The 24,888-nt window shown below is 33.2% G+C and overlaps 1 protein-coding gene across 1 annotated transcript; it reads left to right on the plus strand.

Moving 5' to 3' along the window:
- The first annotated feature begins 939 nt into the window (after positions 1 to 939).
- LOC149491391 (V-type proton ATPase 116 kDa subunit a 1-like) lies at positions 940 to 23,829 on the plus strand. Its single transcript, XM_089697511.1, has 15 exons — positions 940 to 1,056; positions 7,584 to 7,760; positions 8,561 to 8,721; positions 10,077 to 10,242; positions 10,735 to 10,911; positions 12,038 to 12,250; positions 13,728 to 13,878; positions 15,603 to 15,764; positions 15,943 to 16,151; positions 16,882 to 16,991; positions 17,097 to 17,221; positions 19,973 to 20,208; positions 20,762 to 20,969; positions 22,329 to 22,503; positions 23,645 to 23,829. The coding sequence occupies exons 1-15, from the start codon at positions 940 to 942 to the stop codon at positions 23,781 to 23,783; spliced, it is 2,526 nt and encodes an 841-aa protein (XP_089553637.1). The 3' UTR covers positions 23,784 to 23,829.
- Positions 23,830 to 24,888: the final 1,059 nt, after the last annotated feature.

The raw sequence follows: 24,888 nt of genomic DNA on the forward strand, positions 1-24,888 counted from the left end.
CTAGAATTCCATAATGTCGACGACGATGGTTCTTATGTAGAGATAACGTAAATATGTACCACGGGCGAAGCCGGGGCGGACCGCTAGTACATGATAAAAAAGGGTCGCCACTGACACGTATGTATGTCGTAAAGGTGTGGGGGTATTTAAACGCATTTAATTGAGTATCGCGCGTGAGGATAAAACAAACTACGGTAGCTCTAGGGATACGGGCCAACTCCAAGTTAGTTGGAAACAGTAAATTATTCCGTTGCGGACCCCTGGGACCTGAAGAATAACACAAGAAGGTACGTTCAGAAGGGAAATCGAACTCGTTTCAACGAGGGCTTGTTGATTTACCACTAACGATACAAAAAACTAGTTACAGCGCACTACACTTTAATTAAACGAAGTACCTGACTTTAATCGAGTTAGTACGAGTATCTAGTAGCTTTGAAGTATAAGCGATATAAATTGAGTTGACAGTTAATCTTCTATCGGTTGCATTTAAATAAGTTTCAATTTTCATTCGCTACGTTCTTCATTGGGAAGCGGAGTTTCTTGTTTTGTTATATTGATTGGTAATGTTGTGCAGGTTTATTTAAAGTTCCTTTATCATGTTTATAAGCTTCTTGACATACTACATATAATAATTGGTACAGTTAAAAAAATTCAGCTAAGAATCTATTAAAAATGTTCTCTCTCTTTCTCTTACTCTATCTCTTCTCCATCTTGTAAATATAAATATACATAAATACTCTTTCGAACATTTGATTTAATTTGCATAAAAGAAGAATATAATATTATTGTTAATGTCAGAATTTTCGTGGAAGCATACGAGTGTCAATTAATTTATATTACAGAATAAATAATATATTTATGCAGGTTAGTATAAATTTAGTTTTAAATCCATTTATTTGTATAATATCTGCTTTAGAATATGTATTCTACTTTTAAAGAATGGGGTGCATGTTAAGAAGCGATCCGATGTCATTTTGCGAAATATTTCTGCAGCCAGAAACCGCATTCGAAATTCTATCCAGGCTGGGAGAATCCGGCAATGTACAGTTTTTGGATGTAAGTAAGAAAGTAAAAGATTATCATTATTGATTTTTGATATGTACCTAGCCTTCTTAATCAAAATTCGGTCACCGTAGCCAATCGGGATATCGTCTATACATCGATAAAAAGATAGAAAATATATTTATGTAAGTGTTGGTCAATTAATTCGGAAGAAAGTTCAACTTCTAAAACTATTTGTTACTTAGGCTGCATATATATATATATAAAAATGAATCGCAAAATGTGTTGGTAAGCGCATAACTCGAGAATGGCTGAACCGATTTCGATAATTCTTTTTTTATTATATCCCTTGAAGTACGAGGATGGTTTTTATGTAGAGAAAACGTTAATATGTACCACGGGCGAAGCCGGGGCGGACCGCTAGTTGTGGAATAAATATAAAGCATAAAATAATGGGCATATTATAATGAAACCCTCTAAATTATTGTCCCAACAATGGTTTATTGTGAAAGAGATAACCAGAAGAACTCTGAATAGATTTAACAAAACGCGTTCAAGGAGGCGTTACGAATACTAAGAAATCATTAGATACCATACCAATATATCAATATTATTACATATTTTTTAGAACGGCTCTATACGTTTTCTAAGAAAGCTCTTTTATAAGTAATAAGTTCACGCCACTTTAGACGATATACATATTATGTATAGCGATTAGTATCGCAGACACGCGTCTTTTGTAAGGAAAGCAACCGCGCCGGCCGGCGTCGTTACCTCGAGCGGCTCTTGTTTAGGTACATTTCTTCAGTATAACATCTACTAGTCTTTATGTAATTAATTATAATATACTATTGTGATTCAAGCTGTATGTGCTTGTTTTCTGTAATGAGCATCGGCAATCGGCCACGGCGTCTTAAGTTCATTTGTTAGTCTTCATTATTTTTGGGAATGGTGCTACGTTATTTTATTAATAATGTTTGATATTGATTATGAAAGAGGAGTTTCCATTAATTCTGCACCTATATATAGATAATGAGATTGGTTCACATTAAGCCGCTGTTTGAAAACTATTCCTTTTCAAATTAATATGAATATTTTAAACATGATACACACAAATTAATAGTATCCTTTGATATACAATTAAACATATTCCGTTAACAACGTTAGGCACAATCAACGCCAGACAGCAACTATTAATTAATAAACCTGATTGGTTGATGTTATTGATTTTAGATTATTTTGTCAGGGCGATGAAAATGTCCAAGTTAAGCTGATATTATCCATTATTTATAATTTACCATAATTATTATACGTGCACAGCTTTCGATACTATTTTACCGGTGATTTTTGTCATTTGCGTTGAACCTTATTTTATACTGTAGGTACTGTAATAGTAATACACAGTGTTTTAGTTCCTTAAAAGGCACCATTCATTTTATTTTGAAAATAAATAGTCGTGTACATTATACACAATACTATTAATGACATAAAATTAGTATTTTTTGCTAGTGCTATGTTAAAAAAACATAGGTATATTTATATACTTAGTACTTTGTATATTTGTAGAATAAATACAATTTATTTACACAATATATCATAAGTAATTTAAACTGTGTAGTATATAAGCTCCTATCTGTCCGTACCGCAGCGTTACGATTCAATATAATAAGTTGATTAGCCTTGCAAACATATCAGTTTATTCATGCATCAAATTGAAAAACTGGCTTAAATACATTAAAGTACATTAGCAGTTGATTATCGCATAAGCTCTGAAATGTAAACCTTAATATAAACGCAATTCGGCATTAATTAACATAAAAAAACATTGTTTTATCTCTTATTACCAGAACAAAAGTCCCCCAGATAAAGGATTGTACTTATATCTGTAAGTTTTAAAATTACCTTTGAAGACATTTGATTATATTCTTAACGAGATATTTAAGAAATAAGCAATTTTCTCCGCTATCCAGTTACACAAGATTCTTGGCGACTTTTGAACTCGTCTTTTCTTTGTTATAAAATGTTTTTGCAAATAGCGTCGCGTCTTACTGTTCGAGGATGTGTCTTTAGTTGGAATCAAATAGCTTTCCTGTGCTGTGTGGATTCTGTTTAATAAACGTAGGTTAATACCTACGTTTATTAAAAATTATCCTATTAAATAATTTTAATAGGATAATTTACCCGTTTTTTTTTATTAACTAACGTTCCGCCCCGGCTTCGCCCGTGGTACATTTACGAGACGTATAAATACACCATGTTGTAACCAGCTGATTATTTTTTTTCGTTGAGATATTGGGTTAGCTACAATTTGACAAATTTTTAGCTGAGAGGAAAAGAATGAATGTATTTTTTTTCCTACGTGCGTGGGAGGCTACAACCGCTCTTCCCCCCAACCGAGCAGCTGACGTTCACGAGGCTTCATAATACTATACTTTGATGCATTTTACTAATTACCGCTTGAGATGAACTTGGTCATAAAATCTGTTTCTGGCTCCCGGACCATACTATTCTAGATTAGAAATTGTTGGAACTGAAAACATTAATTATAAGTTTGTTTATTTTTAAAACAAAAATACGTATGCAATAATATTTCTGTACGAAATAACGCATACTGTTTTATAACGATGTGCAGCTTAATAATAACACGGCGAAATTTTGCCATTTGTTTAGTCTAGCTTTTCTTTATTTGGTACCAGCTCTCCCCAGCTTCGAGTTACCGTTGGTTTCAGATTAAAATTCATTATGGTAATCCCGGATATTACTTAGGGTCGGTCCACACTATGTCGTCACGATACATTTTTTGTACGTCTCACGATAATTACGTCGTTGTATCAAAATAATATCATTTAGGTTATATTTATTATTAAGTTTCTATCAGGTAAGTAATCATGTTATTTGAATATTTCATTTAATATTATTCGAACATAAGTTTGTAATATGGGCGGGAAGATTAATTTACGCAGAAGCTTTTTGTTTGATATGTTTCTTTTTTTATTGAAATAATAAAAATATTTCTATAAAACTAATATAATATTTTCGAAGTATCATCAATCTTGTGTTGAATTTTGCGCTTATTTTGAGTAGCGTTTCTTTCATTGAAAAATAAAGCATACAACATAGCACAGTCGGTGGAATTTTCGGCGTTGCTACGATGTTTTTGCCGTTACGATAAAATGTATACAGGTGTTTGTCTACTTTGGATATATAATCCAAATCGATTTAGGAATTACCGTGTGGAAGATTATCAAATATGCATTAAGATTTAAGATCTCTCATATTTAGCAAATGAAGTCACATAAAATAATCTCTTATTGTATGCTTATGCCTAGTGTTTTAAGCTCACTTGGACGTCATTTTATAATAATTTTCATTACTTTTGTAAGATTAAATAATAATTGCACGTAATGTTCTTTCACTAAAAAAGTATTGTTAAATTAAGTAATAAAGTAAAATAAAAATAAAACACTGAATCGTTTTGTTTATTTTCGAATTTATTTTTTACTTTTACAACTTGATGAAATGAAACATGTAACTAAAAATTATTCTACTTTCTTCACTATTACCACCCCTCCTGAAGTATACAAAATATACAGGATATATAAATTCAGCAGACTACTGTTTACAAAACGACACTACAACATCTTGAGCTAAAAAGTAATAGTATTGTCCTATTGGAAAACGTGTTAAAAGGTAAGTGCAGAGTGTGGTGGTAGACGTGCCTCGCCGTACATGGCTGTACCGATTGCGTTTATAAAGTCAACTATTCGGACATTGCACACGTCTGGGATTGTTCAATGGGCCGTAGTCACGAAGGTTAAATAGAAAAAAGGAGGTAAAGCCGGGGGCACATGAGCTATGTTGAATCGGTGACACGGTAATGCTATAGGACTTTGATGCATGGTGTTACGACTGACCCTCCATGTCTGAGGGTTTGAGTTGGTTTTCAATAGCTGGTTTCATTACCCTTTATAGTCCAAGATCCCAGAGCGATAAGACATAACTTATTTTCTAAAAGATGAAACTTTAAGTTCTCAGTAGTGTCTCCTGTACTTTGTATACCTGCGTGTTTGTGAAGTTTGCCCAGTGACACCTGGGCAGGTACCAGGTGAGAAAGGTGACTAAAAATAAGAGTTACTTTACTTAAATTTAGATGGCTGATTTTTAGATATATTATATAGAATATCATTCTCAAATGGTATCGCAAGTATCACACACTTTTCATGGACCAAAACTTTTGTCAGACGCTTTAAAGCTCCACTTCCAAAAATAAATAAACTTTACTTATTTTTAAATATCTGATTTTTTAATATGTTATCAACATAACTATTACAAAATTATATTTAATCAGTCAGACAAATTGGAATGACCAAAAATCCACTAAACACAAAAAATATTCGGCCGTGAGTACGAACGCGAGAGCATTATGCATGCGTTTCAGAGCGAGTGTATATATATGTATGTGTATAGATAGTAACCCGGATCTCCTTCTTTAACTCACATTCTGTTTCAGTCTACTGTGTATGTGCGCGCAATGTATAGTATACATTATACCCGGCGCGGCGAATGATGATTCCTATGACAGTTCGTCTTAGTGATTGCTCGTATGATGGGTCGTGTCGATACTTTACTATTTTATAGGCAAAGGCGTGATTTGCATTCAGCGACGTTGGTAAACATGTTTTTACAAATATTATAAAATTAATTTTAACTAAAATTTTTGACGTCTATTATGTTGTTGTTGTATTAATTTAAGTTTTTTAGCATAGATTAAGTAGGTAAGTAAAACGAAAGTTTTCCAAAGCATAAAAATGCGCCTTATCATTTTCACGTAATTTTTAACCCGTTAACACAGTGTATATTATTTTATCATGAAAATGGAAGCCCCCATTTAATTTGTCTAAAAAACTTATATTATCATAGGTAAGTAAATTAACGCGAGCGGTAATGAATGAATTAATTACGCTGCGATCTTCTGTTCCATTCAATAGTGAATGAACTGAAGCTTAAGCATGGAAAAAATGTGAACTCGTTTCCATTATCGAAATTGGTTAATCGATACTTCCGCACTAGTCGATAAATGCCAACGATGTAAGTTTTGTAGGACGTAAATGCAAATTCAGATTGATATAATTTCTCGTAAATGTTAAGAATGGTTATAATTCCAACGGAATATCATTGTTATGGCATAAAGCTACATAAAAATTAATAAATGCCATTTTTAAACGCCTCCAATACGTTTCTAATTTAATGGTGACGCCATTACAAGTTTGTCTCTTGAGAATAACTGTCAGTGTCATAGGAATCATCATTCGCCGCGCTGGGTATAATGTATACTATACCCGGCGCGGCCTAAGATGATCCCTATGACAGTTCGTCTTAGTGATTGCTCGTATGATGGATCGTGTCGATACTTTACTATTTTATAGGCTAAGACGTGGTTTGCATTCAGCCACGTCGGTAAACATGTTTTTACAAATATTATAAAATGAATTTTTAACGTCTATTATGTAAACGAAACGGTAAGTAAAACGAAAGTTTTCCAAAACATAAAAATGCACCTTATCATTTTCTCGTAATCTTTAACCCGTTTAACACAGTGTATATTATTTTATCATGAAAATGGAATCCCCCATTTAATTTTTCTAAAAAACTTATATTATCATAGGTAAGTAAATTAACGCGAACGGTAATTAATTAAATAACTGTCAGTGTCATAGGGATCATCTTAGGCCGCGCCGGGTATATACATTGCGCGCACATACACAGTAGACTGAAACAGAATGTGAGTTAAAGAAGGAGATCCGGGTTACTATCTATACACATACATATATATACACTCGCTCTGAAACGCATGCATAATGCTCTCGCGTTCGTACTCACGGCCGAATATTTTTTGTGTTTAGTGGATTTTTGGTCATTCCAATTTGTCTGACTGATTAAATATAATTTTGTAATAGTTATGTTGATAACATATTAAAAAATCAGACATTTAAAAATAAGTAAAGTTTATTTATTTTTGGAAGTGGAGCTTTAAAGCGTCTGACAAAAGTTTTGGTCCATGAAAAGTGTCTGATACTTGCGATACCATTTGAGAATGATATTCTATATAATATATCTAAAAATCAGCCATCTAAATTTAAGTAAAGTAACTCTTATTTTTAGTCACCTTTCTCACCTGGTACCTGCCCAGGTGTCACTGGGCAAACTTCACAAACACGCAGGTATACAAAGTACATGAGACACTACTGAGAACTTAAAGTTTCATCTTTTAGAAAATAAGTTATGTCTTATCGCTCTGGGATCTTACTCTATTATTTATATATTAATCTTATCCCTTATATTGATTTTTTTCAAATCTTAGTTATTGTTGATAATGTTTTAATATGTTGTCGTTGTCGATATTATGTCCTACCATAAATTATGCATTCTGAAAATAATCATTAACATGTATTTATTAAAACGTAACTATTTGAAGTATACCGGTAGGAATTCAATTAAAATATCTACAGAACGTTTCGATACACTGATATTGAAGTCAAAGCGCTTTTAGCTTACAGTTTCAATATTCTCAATAATTTCAGATGACTCCGGACGTGAAGCCCTTTAATCGATCTTATATAATGGAACTGTGTAGATGCGTCGAAATGGAACGAAAACTAATGTATATGGAAGGCGAAATGCTCAAAGATGAGATAAATATACCGGATATAGAGAGGGAGCCTAAAGCTTTGCCTCTCAATGAAATGAAGTCGTTGGAGGTACGTTGATTAGACGTGGATATTATATATAGCTTTGAGATTTGTTAGATACAGCATTCGAATGATTAAATGGCATGTAATGTTTATTTAAAGCGCGCATGTGACTTTCTGTGTTGTTCTCAATTTTTGGGGGATGTTTTTGGTGTTTCAGTAGTGGTGTTTAGCTGAAAATACACGATAGAGAAAAATATACTTAGAGGTGATTAGGCTTAAGAACGAGCTGAATGGTTAATAAATAAAATAAGTAATATATTATTAATCACTGATTCCATTAGAATTATCGATCTCTGTTCTGGAATATTTTACCTCCTATTGTAAAATATTTCATTGAAACAAAAATACTTGTAAAATAAAATTAATAATGAATAAGAGTAAAAATGAAGCTGTATCATTGTTTTAAGAACACAAAGCGCGTATTTTCGTTTGGAAAATGAGTTATCGAAATGGTCGTACATGGTGAGCTTAAGGCTTTTTAAGGCTTTAAGCACTGTGCATTTTTTAATTAATATTGCATATTGATAAAAAATTATATTACTTTTGATAGTATATCCCGAAGCCTTATGACCGCCTCTTTGGTACAGTGGTTAACGCTTGAGCGTAGAACCAAAGGTTCGATTCCCTGTGAAAAAAAAATGTCTCGGTCTGGCAGGACACAGAAGGCTGAAGTGATCACCTACATGTTCCTAAAGCAAATCGATCAGTAAAACAGATGTGTGCAAAATGCATCTGCCCCTTATCCCATTTGGGGACACGAGACTTCAATGATGATCGTTATATTTTATTAAACATGAATGTTCCAGAACTTGCTAGAAAAATGGGAAGGTGAGGTGCAAGATATGTCCGACAATCAAGTTAGTCTCTTAAAGAACTATATGGAGTTGACTGAAATGTACTACGTTTTGAGCCATATCGGAAACTTATTGGGTGATGCGGAGCTGACAACCGAGTCCTTGTTTGGAAAGTGAGTTTTTTCTCCTACATTATGCTGTAGGTATTTCCTAGTCCTATAGACGAAGATACAATTTAGAAAGTTGTGACTTTGTTCCGATACATAATGCCATGAAATCAAAGATGATTGTTTAGAAATCGATTCCGATTACAGATTTACCTACATAATAATCAGAATTAAGAAAATACCATACACCGACATATTATTATAAATTTTCAATAGTCCTGGTTATGTTTCTGTTTTGGTCAGTAAAAACTTTGATATGGAAAAACGCACAGATACCGTATTATGATCTCTTATTCACAGTCAGCTTACGCCGTACGCGGTTGGACTGACTGTTGTATTTGCCTATAGATAGTATCGATTTAAAAATTGTCCTAAACAATGCGCGATTGTATCTATAGGATTCGGTATCGTATCTAATGCTGGGAAATTTGTTTACATACATACGACTGTGGGTAATTATTGTCCGCCGATATCATTTTCAACAACAATGTAGGACAATGTAGACGACAAAAATAGTGAAAATAATAATTAATACCTATGTCAGAATATCTAACTTTAAATGAATTTTTCTTTGACCTTTATGACGCTCTAATCATTATTCTGCGAATCAACAAATCAAAGGTATCATAATGTGATAGTATTGCTTAGAGGAACCATAAAAATGCATGGTAAAACTGCTTTATTGGAAAGCCTTATAGGTACCCAAGTAAGATAGCTATTGGTCTAAGTCTCTAAGATCCGAATATAGGTCGACCTTCACCGGCGTGATAATAAAATGAGCCCAATTATATAATAAATTTAGTCTATTAGAATGGGTTTGCTGGAAAAATCCATTTTAATTAATTTTAATTTTTTTTTTATTAATTGCAGTACTTATCAAGATAATAAATAAGATATAATAGACTTGAAGTATGAAACCTACAGAATGTGCAGTCATAGGATTTTCTAATATTTATCTGGACAAACTGCTAGGTTGGCAGGTATAAACAGGCATGTCCGTACCAGTTACTTTCACTTGATGGGATGATAGAAAAAAAATATATATCAGCATGAGCGCTGTTTTATAACAAAATTGTTTATTGTCTCAACACTGCATAATTAAAAAAATAAAAAGATTTTTTAATAATTAACTAAAAATATCCTGTCCAGGATTTTTTCAGCAAACCCATCTTTAATAGATTTTTAATAGACTACATTTATTATAAAATTGGTCTCATTCTATTATCACGCTGGTGAAGGTCGACCTATGTTCGGATCTTCTACTATATAGAAAATATAAGGCAGCGTTCAGATGACTCGGTATATTTTAAAGTATAAAATAGTTGAACAGATTTATTCTAAGATCGAGTATCATTCACCAGAGCGGCAGCCGGCGACGCGGTCCTCTCCGGTCGATTGACCGTGATGTGTGGGGTCGTGCGGAGAAGCAGATGTTTTCCTTTCGAAATCATGCTCTGGAGAGTCTCGCGCGGTAACATATATTACCGTCAAGCGCCCGAGGACGCTATCCTGCACGATCCGCAAACTGTAAGTTGTGTACTAGCAAGGCTTAAATGGCTTTGTACGTGTCCGACCAATCGAACAGGCTTATACTCCGACCTGTGCTCTGACTCGTGTATAAAAATATTGAGGGATAGTCTGCCAATGATGGGATTCGCCTCGAATTTGAAAGCTTTTGTCCATTATTTTAATGCACCGGATTACGGATTTTGCAGTCATAGGATTTCACCGGGAACAAAATGTTTTTGAATTTTGTGATTAATTAAATCCATCACTAATAGAACGTACGTGGGCTTATGTAATTGAAAATTTGCACTGCAACAAAAATGGATCGGCAGGAATGGTATAGTATTGGATAAGCCTATCGACAACGCCTTTTATTACGTCGAAAAACGTAACTTTAGTTTAGTTCATTTGTAACAATATTGGTACAAAATGCAAATTATGTAGTTTTGTTTCACATTGACTTTACATTTAATTAATGAAATGTAACCATGTATATCGTATATTCTTCAAAAGGGACAAGAGATCCGCAAAGTTGCATTCCTGGCTATATTTCAAGGGGAAGCATTGAATGCAAGGATGGAAAAGGTCTGTAGCGGGTTCAGAGTCAACATCTACCCATGTCCAGAAACTCTGGATGAGAGACTGGATATGTTACACAAACTAGATGTCAGGATTGGGGATTTAGAGAAGGTGCGTAAGTCATAAATCTGCTAGAAATGATGATCTATAGATTAAGCTAAAAAGTAGGTCAGAAGAACTCGTAGGTAAAAATAATTATTTGTGATAATTCATAGCAGTAGTCGTGAAGTTGTGGATGTTACACTTTGGAGTTCACGTTAAGCTGTCCTTGATCTATCTTCCATTCCATTCAAGCGTGAGATGTTTGAAAAGCGCGTGTTAACATTTTCGTATGCTATACAATCTTGGTGCCTTTGGTTAGTCTTTGTTGAGGTCGACCATTGTAAAAGGAATAGTTATGTTTGCATATTATATGATACGTAAAAAAATTATATAAATTACACTCTTCCTTATATAATGATAATTTATAAATGATAAACCCTAAATGTATATGATGTTGATTGATATAAATTAATTGGCTAAATAATGTTTTTATACTTAATTGGCATTTCGTATTTGTAGCCTGTAGCGTATTTGTAAAGCGAATAATATCCCATTGAAATAGAGCCCTAATATTTGTCGACGTGGAATATTTTTAATTGTAGTATGGTGATATTCAATAAATATTGATATTTCCACTCAACACCCTTAACGCACGCATAAATACAAATACACAATGTGGCGACGAAAACATATTCAATAGGTATTTTTGTATTTTAGCGGTTATTTGTGAAAACGTGGTTTCCATCACTATTTTATTTGTAATTTCAAATGGAGTTTATTTGGTAGCGGTTACAATTTTGCCGTGTTGCGAGGTGCCTATTTATTTTAACACAAAGTGAAATACATTTGTAAACAAAATAAGATTATGCTTGTTTTTATTAAAACATGTTTCGATGGATATGGATTTTATGGCTTCATATATTACGTTTTTAGCGACGGAACTTAAATTTTACTTTAATACTGAAATGCTATCGATTAATTATAATTCAACGAAAAAAATGATGATGTACACTTTGTCACATAAATTATAATATTATAAAGTCAGCCATGAAAGATTAGCAGCACAAACACTTTTCACTAACAACACGCATTTTTCCGACTTATAGATCCTCTTATTATTTCTTCAGATTCAACAGCGTTCCACCTGAAAACAATGATCCTATAGCAATAATATGTGTATTAAAAATAATTGCAGGTAATAAAGAAAACGAAATATCACAGATGCAAAGCCTTGCGCACGGTCGCCAGACAATGGCAGGCGTGGTTGTGCCAAATAAAAAAATCCAAAGCGATCTATCACACGATGAATATGTTTTCCCTCGATATAACTAGAAAGTGTCTCATCGGTCAATGTTGGGTTCCCGATATGGATCTGCCTGGCATACGAGAGATGTTGGAAACGTGCTCGGTATTATTTTAATGTTTTTTTCTTAGTAATTTTGCGTTCACGGTAATTTTATTTACTCACTACCTATACGATTATAGTAAGAATTGTTCTGTTGATGATTTGCTAGTTAGCATAAATCGTTGTAAAAATCGATTGAATATCATTGAAATGTACTGCTGAGGTTATCGGTTGAAAGCATAACAAATTGGTCATATTGGTATTTATTGTGTCACTTTGTAAGCGAGACTAGCTTGATTGTGATTCAAATAATTGTACGAATATCGCGGCACAATGGTTATGAGAGAGCTACAAGTAACAAACTCACGACAAGAGAATTTTACATGTTCAAAACAAGACTTAAATTTACAACAAATTATAGACGCGATCGCGTAGTTTAAATTCTAAAACTTATCGTTCTTCGAATAGAATAACACGCTTGTAAAATATGGAAATATTGTAAAAGCTCATTTAAAAGTTCCAATTGGCAGCAACATCGCTCGTATTCTCATAATAAGGATCAAACTCACCTATACGCTTATATCTCCCTATATTAGTTAACGCATGACATCCACCTTATTAAAAGCTGTGCTTTGAAGTTGGATTCTAGTTATCTGAGAATAATCCTCATGAGACATATGCAGGAAAAACTGTTTAGTTCACAAATAAATATTGCTCCTTAACAAATGTAACCGGAGTACCTTCCTACGCTTGAAAGTTTTCATTTGATTGAACTTTATCGCATCAGAATAAAAATATTTTCTAATACGCATTATACTTGAAAGCGAATGAAGGACCCAATATCATTTGCATGGAATAATTTTTATCTGCTTGCGTTTACGTGAGTACCTATAAACTACAAGTGGAACTATATGATTTCTTCAAACAAGGTAAATTTCTCGGAGACGGGACGAGTGTTTCTCATAATTCAATTGTGTTGTCCACTCGTTATGTAGGAACTCTTGCAGGTATAAATGTGAATGTTGGATATATTTTGTCATTGAAATACTGTTTTCAAACTAGTTATTTCACATTTTAGAACAGAAACTATGTTTCGAGTCCCAATTACACACCAATAAAATATGCTAGCACCGTAGCAACGCTCTTTTGTCGTGCAGCCTGCCCAATGCGAGGGCGACTCGATTCATATTCGAATATCGTAATTAATAATACCATATGTAAATATAATTTTACGTATGCTATTATTAACATTTATGTATTAACATGCTTTGCTTACATAACTGATTTAAAAAAGTTATTATATATACACAATGATATTATAAAAATAAAGATATGGAAAAGGGCTACCAACACAACTTTAGATCTTCAAAAACGGCACACTAATGCGATTAGAACACGATTAGTTGTCAAAGCATGAGGCATAATTCAACTGAAGTAAATTGTGGCAAATTAGTCAGATTTCGACGTGCCACTTGGAGCGTTTATAAGCTATTTTTACATTTTTTACATAATATAATATAATTGATAAAAAATATTGCAGGAAGAAATGGAGAGTAATGTGTCATCCTTTATATCTGTAGCTGAGACTCAAGAAGAGCCGCCTACATTTCATCGCACTAATAAATTCACTAAAGGTTTTCAAGCGTTAATTAACGCATATGGTGATTCTACGTATGGCGAACTTAATCCAGGTATCCAAATTGATTAAAAAAATTGTGGTAAACTAGCGGTTCGCAATTGGCTATTCCTGCGTGGTCAAAAGAAATTCCCATGGGAATTAGATGCTTGACCCCGGTAAAAAGCAGCCTATTTCATTCCGTAACTATCTCCAGACATGAAATAAAAATCATGCGATAAATTAGCTCTGTTGTGACGAAAAAAAACATACTTAAAGTGCTACATTAGCAGCCATAATATTTGGTCTATTGAACTTATTATTTTAAAGGTTATTTTATACAAAATCAGTTTAAAAATAAAACACTGGTATGACAACAAAGCGCAAACTAATTGATTCCCAAGAGAATACTTTAATAATACCCAGAGCGCTTCAGTTAGTAGAGAAATCGATCAGCTCTAAATGCCACTATTAAATTAGTTAACTAATAGTTTAACCAGCGCCCCGTTACGTCTAGAACATATTGTACCGCGTTTATTTAATAGGAAGATAATATTGGAATTTATTTTTAACGTTTTTAGTTATACGTTAAACCATTTTAAGTTTAACTGAATTATATAATTTAATTGAATGCGCAGATTTTAGATTTTTTAGTAATTAATTTTAAATTGTTCATTTTTTTTTCAAATCAACCATAGTACCTACTAATAAAAAAAGTGTTAAGAGTTGTTCAGTGTATACCTAATTAGAATTTTGAGCATTGTTTTGATGAAGCTCACGGTATTAATGATCGGAAAATAATTTGACGCTTAAGGCAAAGGATTGGCCGGTCTATTGAAGGGTGCACGTTTAGTATTTAGAGGGGATGATTTTATAACTATCGAAACTTTTCCCCTTCTAAGCCGCTGCTGAGTGTACTTGAGTCTGTTTCGAACATTGTTGAACGGCGACTGATTATGATATCTATACTAATATTATAAAGAGGAAAGGTTTGTATGTATGTATGGTTTTCACGCATAAACTACTGGATCGATTTTGATGAAATTTGGCACAGATAATCTTTAGACTGAGAAAGAACATAGGCTACCTTTTATTGTGAAATATGTACCACGGGCGAAGCTGGGGCGGACCGCTAGTAAAAAATAAGAGGCTATGACTTGAACGGTTGTTGTCTGGTTTATGAAGACAATTTAAATAACTTGCATGCCAAAAATAAAATAATGAATTAGACAAGATGAAGTGAGAAGGGATATCTATTTTTTTCTTCAAATTGTGGTAACAATGCTATATATCCTGTTTTAAACATAATATTGTCGCTTTCAGCACATTATTACTGAATGCTTATTTCACTCTATTAACACGAAAAAGCATTCGCTTCATGCTCCTGTTAAAATAGCTTTACTTTTGTTCAATTAAATATACTTATCTCATTTGGGAATTTATTTTTAAACATAGCATTATCGTAGAAAGTCAAAAGAAATCTTGCAACATTCGAGCTGCAAATAACATCACGTTACTAATTAGATAGGATACAGGTAATATAACGCACAAAAAGATGCACGTTGGTCTACGTTTTTAACAGCCTTATTTTCCAACAATCTCTGAGGGTGCAACATTGCTAACTGACGTACGAAGACAGCTGCTGTTAAGTATATTTTCATTACAAGGATCCTTAGCTATATGCTCATCTCGCCTCAAATCAGACGATCCTTACAAAATGGTCCTATCAGGTCCTACCTGAAGATATTTTTGTTTGCAAATATTCCTGATACAGGTACTTAAAGAGGTTATATGTTTTAGGTTTATACACTGTTGTTACGTTCCCCTTCTTGTTTTCTGTGATGTTTGGCGACGTGTGCCACGGTGTGATATTGTTGTCATTCGCTGGTTGGATGGTGTCTGTGGAGAAGAAGCATATGGGGCGGCCGTCTTCTAACGAAATTTGGAATATATTCTTTGGAGGTACGTATATTATTTATTGGTAAAGGTAATATTTAGTGATTGTTGTTTGTATTAATATCATAAATTTTTTACTGTAACATTATATGTTATTTTGTCAGTTAACAGCACATTACAAAAAATATATAAATGCGTACAAAAGATTTTTACAAGAAACTATCTATTTATATCTAAATTTCAGGACGTTATGTAATCCTATTAATGGGCATGTTTACACTTTTCACGGGATTCCTATACAACGTATATTTTTCCAAATCCATCACGTTAATGACGCCATATTGGAAGAACACCTTTAGCAAAGAGGATATTGAGCAGAGTCAATATTTAACGTTGAACCCTGTGTTTGAAACCAACCATCCATACATCTTCGGCGTCGATCCCCTCTGGGCGGTAACATGTTTAAATTATATTTCATAGAATGACAAATTATTATTTACAAGCCGCTCGCTACGACTCTGCCCGGTTAGACGCAGTTTCTTTGTTAGGTCTTGATTTTTAACATCTATACCTACTAATGTTAGTTCCTGTGGTAAGTTCAGACATCGCAGTTTCTTTGCTAGGCTTTGATTTTTAACAGCTATAATAATGTTAGTTCACACAAATCCAAAGACGCAAGTATAACTGAAATGCATTCCGATGTTATTGAGTGGAAATTTGTCATATTATATAATTTGCAACGATAATACTTGCATTTTGCAACCACCAATCTGGGAGGAATACCAAACTTTGTAGACTTGCAACCTGCACCGGTAAGCCGATAGATAGGCCGATGTATCTACTTCCAACGTTGTAATTTATATTCTAACTAGCTTACCGCCCGCGGCTTCGCCCGCTTTGTTTAAAACCTAATAAATTATATACTAAAACCTTCCTCTTGAATCACTCTATCTATTAAAAAAGTAGTTTTAAAGATTTAAGCATACAAAGGGACTTAGGGAAATAGGGACAGAGAAAGCGACTTTGTTTTAGATTATGTAGTGAAGTGATAGTGAAGTTTTCCTATATATAAATTAGTATGTTTGTCTGGTGGATCGTTTATATAAGAAAAAATATAATAAAGAGTAAACATTACGAAATTTTTTTTATATGTACCTAATGAAAATGTCATTTTTGTTTGCAGCTGGCGAAAAATAAAATTATGTACTTGAATTCGTTGAAAATGAAGCTGTCGATTATTATCGGAATTATTCATATGATATTTGGATTATCTTTAAGTCTGTTTAATCACTTGTAAGCTTTCTTTTAAATATTACAATTTTTACATAATACCTATTGTTATATACCTACTATATAACATTATGTAGAGCTTTTTATACATTTTTCTCTTTATTTTAGATACTTTAAACGTCACTACGCTATTTATTTGCAATTTATACCACAAATGATGTTTCTATGTGGACTCTTCTTCTGGTTGGTTGTACTAATGTATATGAAGTGGTATATGTTTAGTGGAAAGTCAAGTTAGTATATTCATAAATTTATTTCAACCTTCTTACCTTTCCTTATTTTTAGGGTAACTTTTCCACCAATAATGTGTGAGGATGTATAGGGAGGAATGTGTTAGTAAATGACAAATAGTATTGCTTTAAACTTCAAACTAAATTCAGCAATATGATTGGTTATTTACAAACACATTGATACACACATACACACACACAATTACACATCCTCGCACATTATTATGGTGGAAAAGTACCCTAAAGACCTAATAATGAATGACTATGTGGCACTAAAATAGCTAAGAACGCATTCATTCGAAAAAAGCTTTTTAGAATGCATTTATCTCTATGTGTAATTATATTTATATTATCTACACGCACATACAAAAACTGCACCAACGAGAAGGTTCAAATGAGGATTCGTTAAGTAAAGGGTTTATTAGCTGCTGTCAAAATATTTAGAGATAAACTACGATAACATGGCGCGCCCCTCCAAATTACTGTTTCAATGTGTGTAGTGACATCCTTACGAAGGAGTTTGTATGTAGTTGTACGTATTCGTCTTTAGTACTTTACGTCCAGATTTGTTGGTCAACTAATCATAAGTAGCCGAGCGCCCAAGACAACGCACGTGTCGTTTTCATAGAATACGTCAGTGCAGCGCCATTACTAATAATAATGAGCGATTAGAGCGTGACTAGTCGAGCAACAAATCCGTGGATTTGTTTTTGTTTGACGGCCGTCTCATTACGCACACATGCGTTGTGAATCTTGGTGGTGCATTGTAAATACTTTCACAAATACTTTCAAACGTTTTGAATTTTGGAGGGGCGCGCCAAGTTATCGTAGTTTATCTCTACGTCGATATAATATGATCTTACTTATTACACATCTCTCTGTCTCGTCGGTCACATAACTGACAAAACTCCTAAAAAAAGAGAAATCAATTAATTTATAACGATTTCATATTATTCAGCATGTTGTTAAGTTAATACCTAGTAAAATTATTTATAAAGTACTGGAGGTCCGCCCCGGCTTCGCCCGTGGTACATATTTCGCAATAAAAGGTAGCCTATGTCCTTTCTCGTGAATCAAAATATTATCTTCATACCAAATTTCATGCAAATTGGTTCAGTAGTTTAGGCGTGATTGAGTAACAGACAGACAGACAGACAGAGTTACTTTCGCATTTATAATATTAGTGTGGATTAAATTGCCAATCTAGCAGATAGAAAAGTGTATGGCTACAATAATATTATCGTGAAAGATTTGAACCGGAATACAAAATTTCGCGCCATGATAACCAACATGATACTATATAGAGGCTGAATAGGAGTTGCCATCTTTTATTTAATGCAGCTTGTGTTTAACCATCATAATATGTACATGCTAATAAATATCATTAAAGAGAACAGTATTAATGAAAAACATTTTTATTAAATTTGTCGTAATTAAATATCATTCCATTCAGTCAATTAGCAATATTCTAAAATGCAAATGCAAGCTTTGAAAAAAATATTACCACGTGAAACATGAGAGTAATGGTGCAGAATCGTGTCAATTTATGAGTCCTTTTAAAAGTCTGTTTCACGTGCGCGCCGGGTAATTGGGTTATCCTCCACGGGAAGCGCAGGGTTAGGTTATTGCTATTAGTTATTTTGTTACTTTCATCAGTTTTAAACGAATTACATGCACTATTGTGGTGACAATGTTCGTATTATGGACATGACTATGTTGTGCATTTTATGTTGAGAATTATAATACGGTTAGCGGAAAATATTATATTACCTACAAGGGACGCATAATCTGTGAGGTATATGTTTATGTTATTTTATTTATTATCCAATAATCTTGTTCTGTTCCTTTGAGATTGTACATGTCTAATATTCCTTGCTTTTTAATAACTCCTGTATTGAGTTGAACAAATCCTAATAAATAAAATAGAATCAAAATATCTATTTCCAAGTGTTTGCGAAGAATTCCAGGTATTTGCTATTTGTTTATGTAATTAATTCATTTCGATTGCACTCAAGATTGAGTTTATCTTCTATCCTCTTGATTGAGTATTCATCGTCGAGTTTGTTGGCGTTAAATGTATCAAGTGGGCGCCGCTCCTTACTCGCAGACGTCGATTATATTTCCACGAGACGCCGGTGTAGGAAATGAGCAAGATTTGCTTTACATTGTGCTCACATGATTGCTTTCGTAGTATTATTTCCTTTGATTTGCATAAACGCTTCTATCACTAACGTAGCAATAGTGGAATGAGCAATTAACGACACATTAGTTTTGAAATGAACTGTTTAATGTTACGAGGTGAATTGAAATGTAATATTTGAACACTTCTCTGTGCTGCTGTGTTTAACGTCTCCGTTAAATAGAACAGTGAGCCAACATTACGTGTATTAATAATTAATTAGACGACTTTGCTACGTTTAGTTTCGATTTTAATTTCATCTGAGGTTGCGTGATTGTCAAGCATTTGTTATTTCTTACTATATTGTACATTACATGTATTTTGCATTGTACAATGTACATATTTCTTGCCCTAGTTTTAAACTATTTTAATAAAGATGTGATCAATTGATTATAATAAGTGAGATACGAAAAATAACCAAATAGACTAATTGTAGACATTTGGCTATTATACTTTTTAATCTGTCATGTGCATAACGAATGATCGAAATACAATGCAAATGAAATACACATGTTCAAATGATAAATATAACTGAGTTGTATCATGTAATTTAGCAACTTAATTATGTATTTCAGCTGACATAAAGACAGGTGCGGGTTGCGCTCCACTGATATTAATTCTATTCATTGACATGGTTCTCATATCCACTTCGAAGCCAGTTGAAGAAGAATGTGATGCTTACATGTTTGAAGGTCAAGAGGGCTTCCAGAGGATGCTTGTTGTTATATCCTTGCTCTGTGTCCCTATTATACTGTTTGGGTCACCTGTATACTTGAATAAAATTAATAAGAAGAAGAGGGAAGAGGCTCTGGTATTTATTCCAATTAAAAGTAAAGAATAGATAGTTCTTAGTATCCTGAACGATACCTGGAATATCTTTGATGATAATGTTCGTTTTTTATTGAATGTTTGATAGCGGTTGGACATGACGCAGTAGACCAATAGTTTGTAGAGATTAGAGTAACAAGACAGACCAGCTGCTTATATGATTTAAAAATAAATAAATATTCTTAAAGCATTTACCTTAATAAGCCTTGCGTTTTGATAGGTGGTATGTCGATTCTTTAAAATATAAAGATTAAGAACTCCTATACTAATTTAAGTATGTTTAGGAAATGCTACACGTATCCGCACCAAATACGTGCATAAATATCGTGCATATCCAGTTATAAAAAATAACTGCACCAAAGTAATTATACACTGTATGCACTATAATATCTCTTTCGCACGCGACCGGGGAGCGATCAGGCGGTATGAGTAAAACTGAGACTTACGTGGTAATACCCCACTTAGCCGGTTGAGTGAATGTTTACAAGATATTTGCGCTGTCTTCTCTGCTTCTAGCTTTTTTTCATTCATTGCAGAAAAAAATCAGCCAGTTTCGCAGGTACCAAAGAAGGGATTCAGATAAAAAGGAAGAAGCGCTAATTCTAGCTGAATTAGCTAAATATTCACACTCGTTTGGCGAACTTATGATACATCAAGCTGTTCATACAATTGAGTTTGTACTCAGTACCATCTCTCACACAGCTTCATACCTCAGACTGTGGGCATTGTCGTTGGCTCATGAACGTAAGTAATTTTTCACGTTACTAAAAAGAATCCGCGACACTTTTCAAGCTGGAGTGAAATGAAACCCATTTATCCTGGTGACTTTTCGTATTCAGAATAATATTATGTATTGCCTAAATAATATATTGGAACACTTAAAATTTTTAAATGGTTTACTTCAAAATAATTCGAAAGAAAATCCGTTAGCTATACATGTCATAATATTATAATATGCTTTTTTTATGTTAGAGCAAGCAAAGGAGAAGTGTTACAAGTGTTTATGGGCCTTTATACACATATCGAGCTTGACGATTGAAGGCAAAATAAGTCTAATAAGCCGAATAAGCCTAAGTTGACAACTGTAAACATTGTGAAATGGGATGGGAAAAAATAGCGATCAATAAATATATTTAAGTGCAAAATGATTTAGTCTCGTTGAGCGCTTTATGGTAGAGGAATTTTATGGGTTCTCGTCGCCGACGATCTATTGTTGTAAAAGTTAATACTTAAAATTCTAACTTATAAATTTTCACTTCTATCGGCAGTCTCTTTATCTTCGTACTTTTTTATTATTTTAGTCGTCCTTTAATTTTAAATAATGAAAAGCATAAAACAATATAGCGTGATCATAGAAGTTTATATTATATCTCTTAAACGTTGCCAGTTGCCACCTCTATATTTTCGTGTTCTATAAGCTCATACTTATCGATTATAACAAAGTGAGTTCGTAAATACTCGAATAATCTCTGCAAAATCTATTATGAAAAAAGGTGGACCGATTCCGATGCGTCAGAATCGTAATACAGTAACGTTCGTAGCTCGCTAAATGAAATTTAATTATCGCTTCAAAATTTTTGCTGATTTTATTACACCTTCGGGCGTTACGGAGGCTCTCAAAGTCCGAATGAGCTTTATGATGAAAGGCAAAATGAAAATATGGACATGTTTTCTCGTCTGCATTGTTTTCGTTTGCCGTAGTTGTGACGTATTGGACAGGATTGTAAAAGGATTATTCTTTCACAGTAAGGCTAGGCTCTATGTAGTCTACATTCTTTGGTAATTTTGTTAATGGTGCCTTTTGTAAATTATAAAACTTAATTAAAAAGACACATTGTGTCCAATACGATATTAGGAGACAATGATTTCAAATAAATAAAATTTACTTTTATTTGGTTTATACTATTATTGATGCAACTATAATTTACACGTTTTAATAACCCTAAGAACTAATTAACACATTTAAAAATAAGATTGATGAGTTGATGACAAACCGTTTAACACAGACGCTACCGACAAATTTTTGGCTGAAAGAATATTATTATCGTCATTTGAAGCTATTCAATAAAATAAAACGATCATATTGAAAATGTTTTATTTCAGAGTTGTCAGAGATGTTATGGATAATGATTTTGGCGAAATTGGCACTACGGGATACATCAGTCAGTGGTGGAATAAAACTTTTCTTTATATTCGCAATCTGGGCGGTTTTCACCCTCTCTATACTTGTGGTTATGGAAGGGCTATCGGCTTTCCTACATACTCTTCGATTGCATTGGTAAGTTATATTATGATGTAATTTTCCTTACCTTTACGAATCATGTGTTCTTTATTGTTTTTTTTTTGCTCAAACACAAAAACATGTCCTTTAATATTTATTTATTTATTTCTTTATTAGTTTTTATAATTAATGGGCAAACGTTGTTCTGATACTTTCGTATCAGCACAACTTATAAAAAAGCGATAGATTTTTTCTTTCGCCTTTATTTCTTTCTTCCTTACAGAGCACTCATGTAAAAGGAAATGCAAGAAAGTATTAATGAATTTCATCGTATTATTAAATTTATGCATGTTTAATGAGTATCGTATATTATAGCAGTAGGTAGCTATTCTCAAGTTGTAAGCCCAGAGTTATGAGAATCTTGACGTAGCATGTAGAGTGCGTTTCACGATAGAGTTCCCCTGCCGTTATGTTGGCATACCTGACTGTCAAAAACGAAAATAATTTTTTTTTTAATCAAAAATGACAGAGAAAATATTCTCCTTTCTTCCTAGCCTTATCCCGTATCTTGCGGGGTCGGCTGCCTAGAAAGGAGAATATTTTCTCTGTCATTTTTGATTAAAAAAAATGTTTTCGTTTTTGACAGTCAGGTAAGCCAACATAACGGCAGGGGAACTCTTTCGTGAAACGCACTTTAGCATGTATCCTATCACCCGTCACGTCTGAGTATCAATTTCGATGTTGACTGATAATACAATAAATCTATAGCGTACGTCTGAGGAATACAGTATACTAAATATGATGGTTTTAACAGATAGGCTATAGAGTGACTTTGATGGTTTCGTATTTCGAGATGCAGGCATAGTTAATGCCTGTCAAATATGAACGCATGATACATGGATAACCGCCTTAAGCCGTGTAGCCGTATTCATGGCAAACGTTTGCTTAGCAACACTGAATCAACACGTTGAGATGTTGCTGGCAACACTGCGTGTTAGTTCATAACGCATGTTGAACATTTCAAAATGTTCTCACCCGACATGCGTCAACGCTTAAAGTTTCAGCAACATTGTTGAGCAATAGTTGCTCTAAAAATGTTAAGCGTGAATACTAGGCTTTATGATATAAGGCTGCTCTTTAGAAAATAAGTACTTACAATGCAGGAATTATGTGTAAATATGAAAATGTCACGTTGCAGGGTCGAGTTTATGAGTAAATTCTATACTGGAAGCGGATATCCTTTTAAACCGTTCTCATTTAGAGCTTTGCTCTACGGCGACAGCAAGGACGACAAGCCTGATGCGATTTGCAAGAAAAGGGTTAAAAGTGAACGCTAATCTAGATACTTCGATGCAAAGATATCACTTAATAACTTTTTAAGCATTTAAATCTCTTTAGAGTCTTCAGTTAGTTTATGATAGTTTTAACGACACTGTCGGTATTTAATTTTAGTTGGTTTTTCTTTATAATTGTAAGTTCAATTTAAACATTAAGTTAGTTTTATTTATGATTTACTTTGTGTTAAAATCTGTTTTTTATTCTTTCCTTAGTCCGACATCAAATGTAGTTTTATTTATGATTTACTTTGTGTTAAAATCTGTTTTTTATTCTTTCCTTAGTCCGACATCAAATGTAGTTATTTTTGTTTTGTTTCCTAGGACATCAAAATAAAATATGTACTTAGTTATTTTTGTTTTGTTTTTCTGTGTTCCTTGTATTGAAAAGAGCTAAATGTGTTTTGTCTGTTATTTAATAAAAATAATCCTTAAACAAGACGTTTGTTTTTCTTGTTATTTTAACAATTGATAAGACCTACTGAGGATAAAATTATAAATTAGAATCTGAGATAAAAAAAGGTAATTTATATCTAATCCAAATAAGTTTATACCTACTTAAAATATTTAATGATTTTTATTATCTTTTATATTTTTGAAATATATTTCTTCGTACAAGCATACAAAGATATTTTACACTCGGCGACTAATCTTATGTCCTATGTTCCATTTCTCTTTCAAAGCCTTTGGAGTATAAAAGCATCTGCTGCTATTCGAGTCAAAACATGTTTTCTGTGCTTTTTCTTTTGTAAAAAAAGGATTTATCCCTATCAATATTAGTTGTATTTGAGATAACACTGAAATTGCATATAGGTAATCAAATAAAAATATACCTACCCTCAAATAAATTTACAGATATTTGGGTATATTTTACTCCACTAGTCAAGAATTATATCAGACAATGGGACTTAGCAAAGACAGAGAAAAATCCTAAACGATTTGCTAAGCAGATTATTATTTTCATTTCTTCCCTTCCATTGTTTCGCATTTGCGATATTTTTTTTATAAATTATTGTCATTACTCTTTGTCACGGTGAATATTGCTGCGTTAATATATTTACATTTGCTCTCACTGTTTTAGATAATGAGCCGAATAAATTATTATTAT

Source organism: Colias philodice, chromosome 1, assembly GCF_061535455.1.
Source record: "Colias philodice isolate Cphi_HAF_F1 chromosome 1, ilColPhil1 Martin Lab GWU primary, whole genome shotgun sequence".
NCBI lineage: Eukaryota > Metazoa > Arthropoda > Insecta > Lepidoptera > Pieridae > Colias > Colias philodice.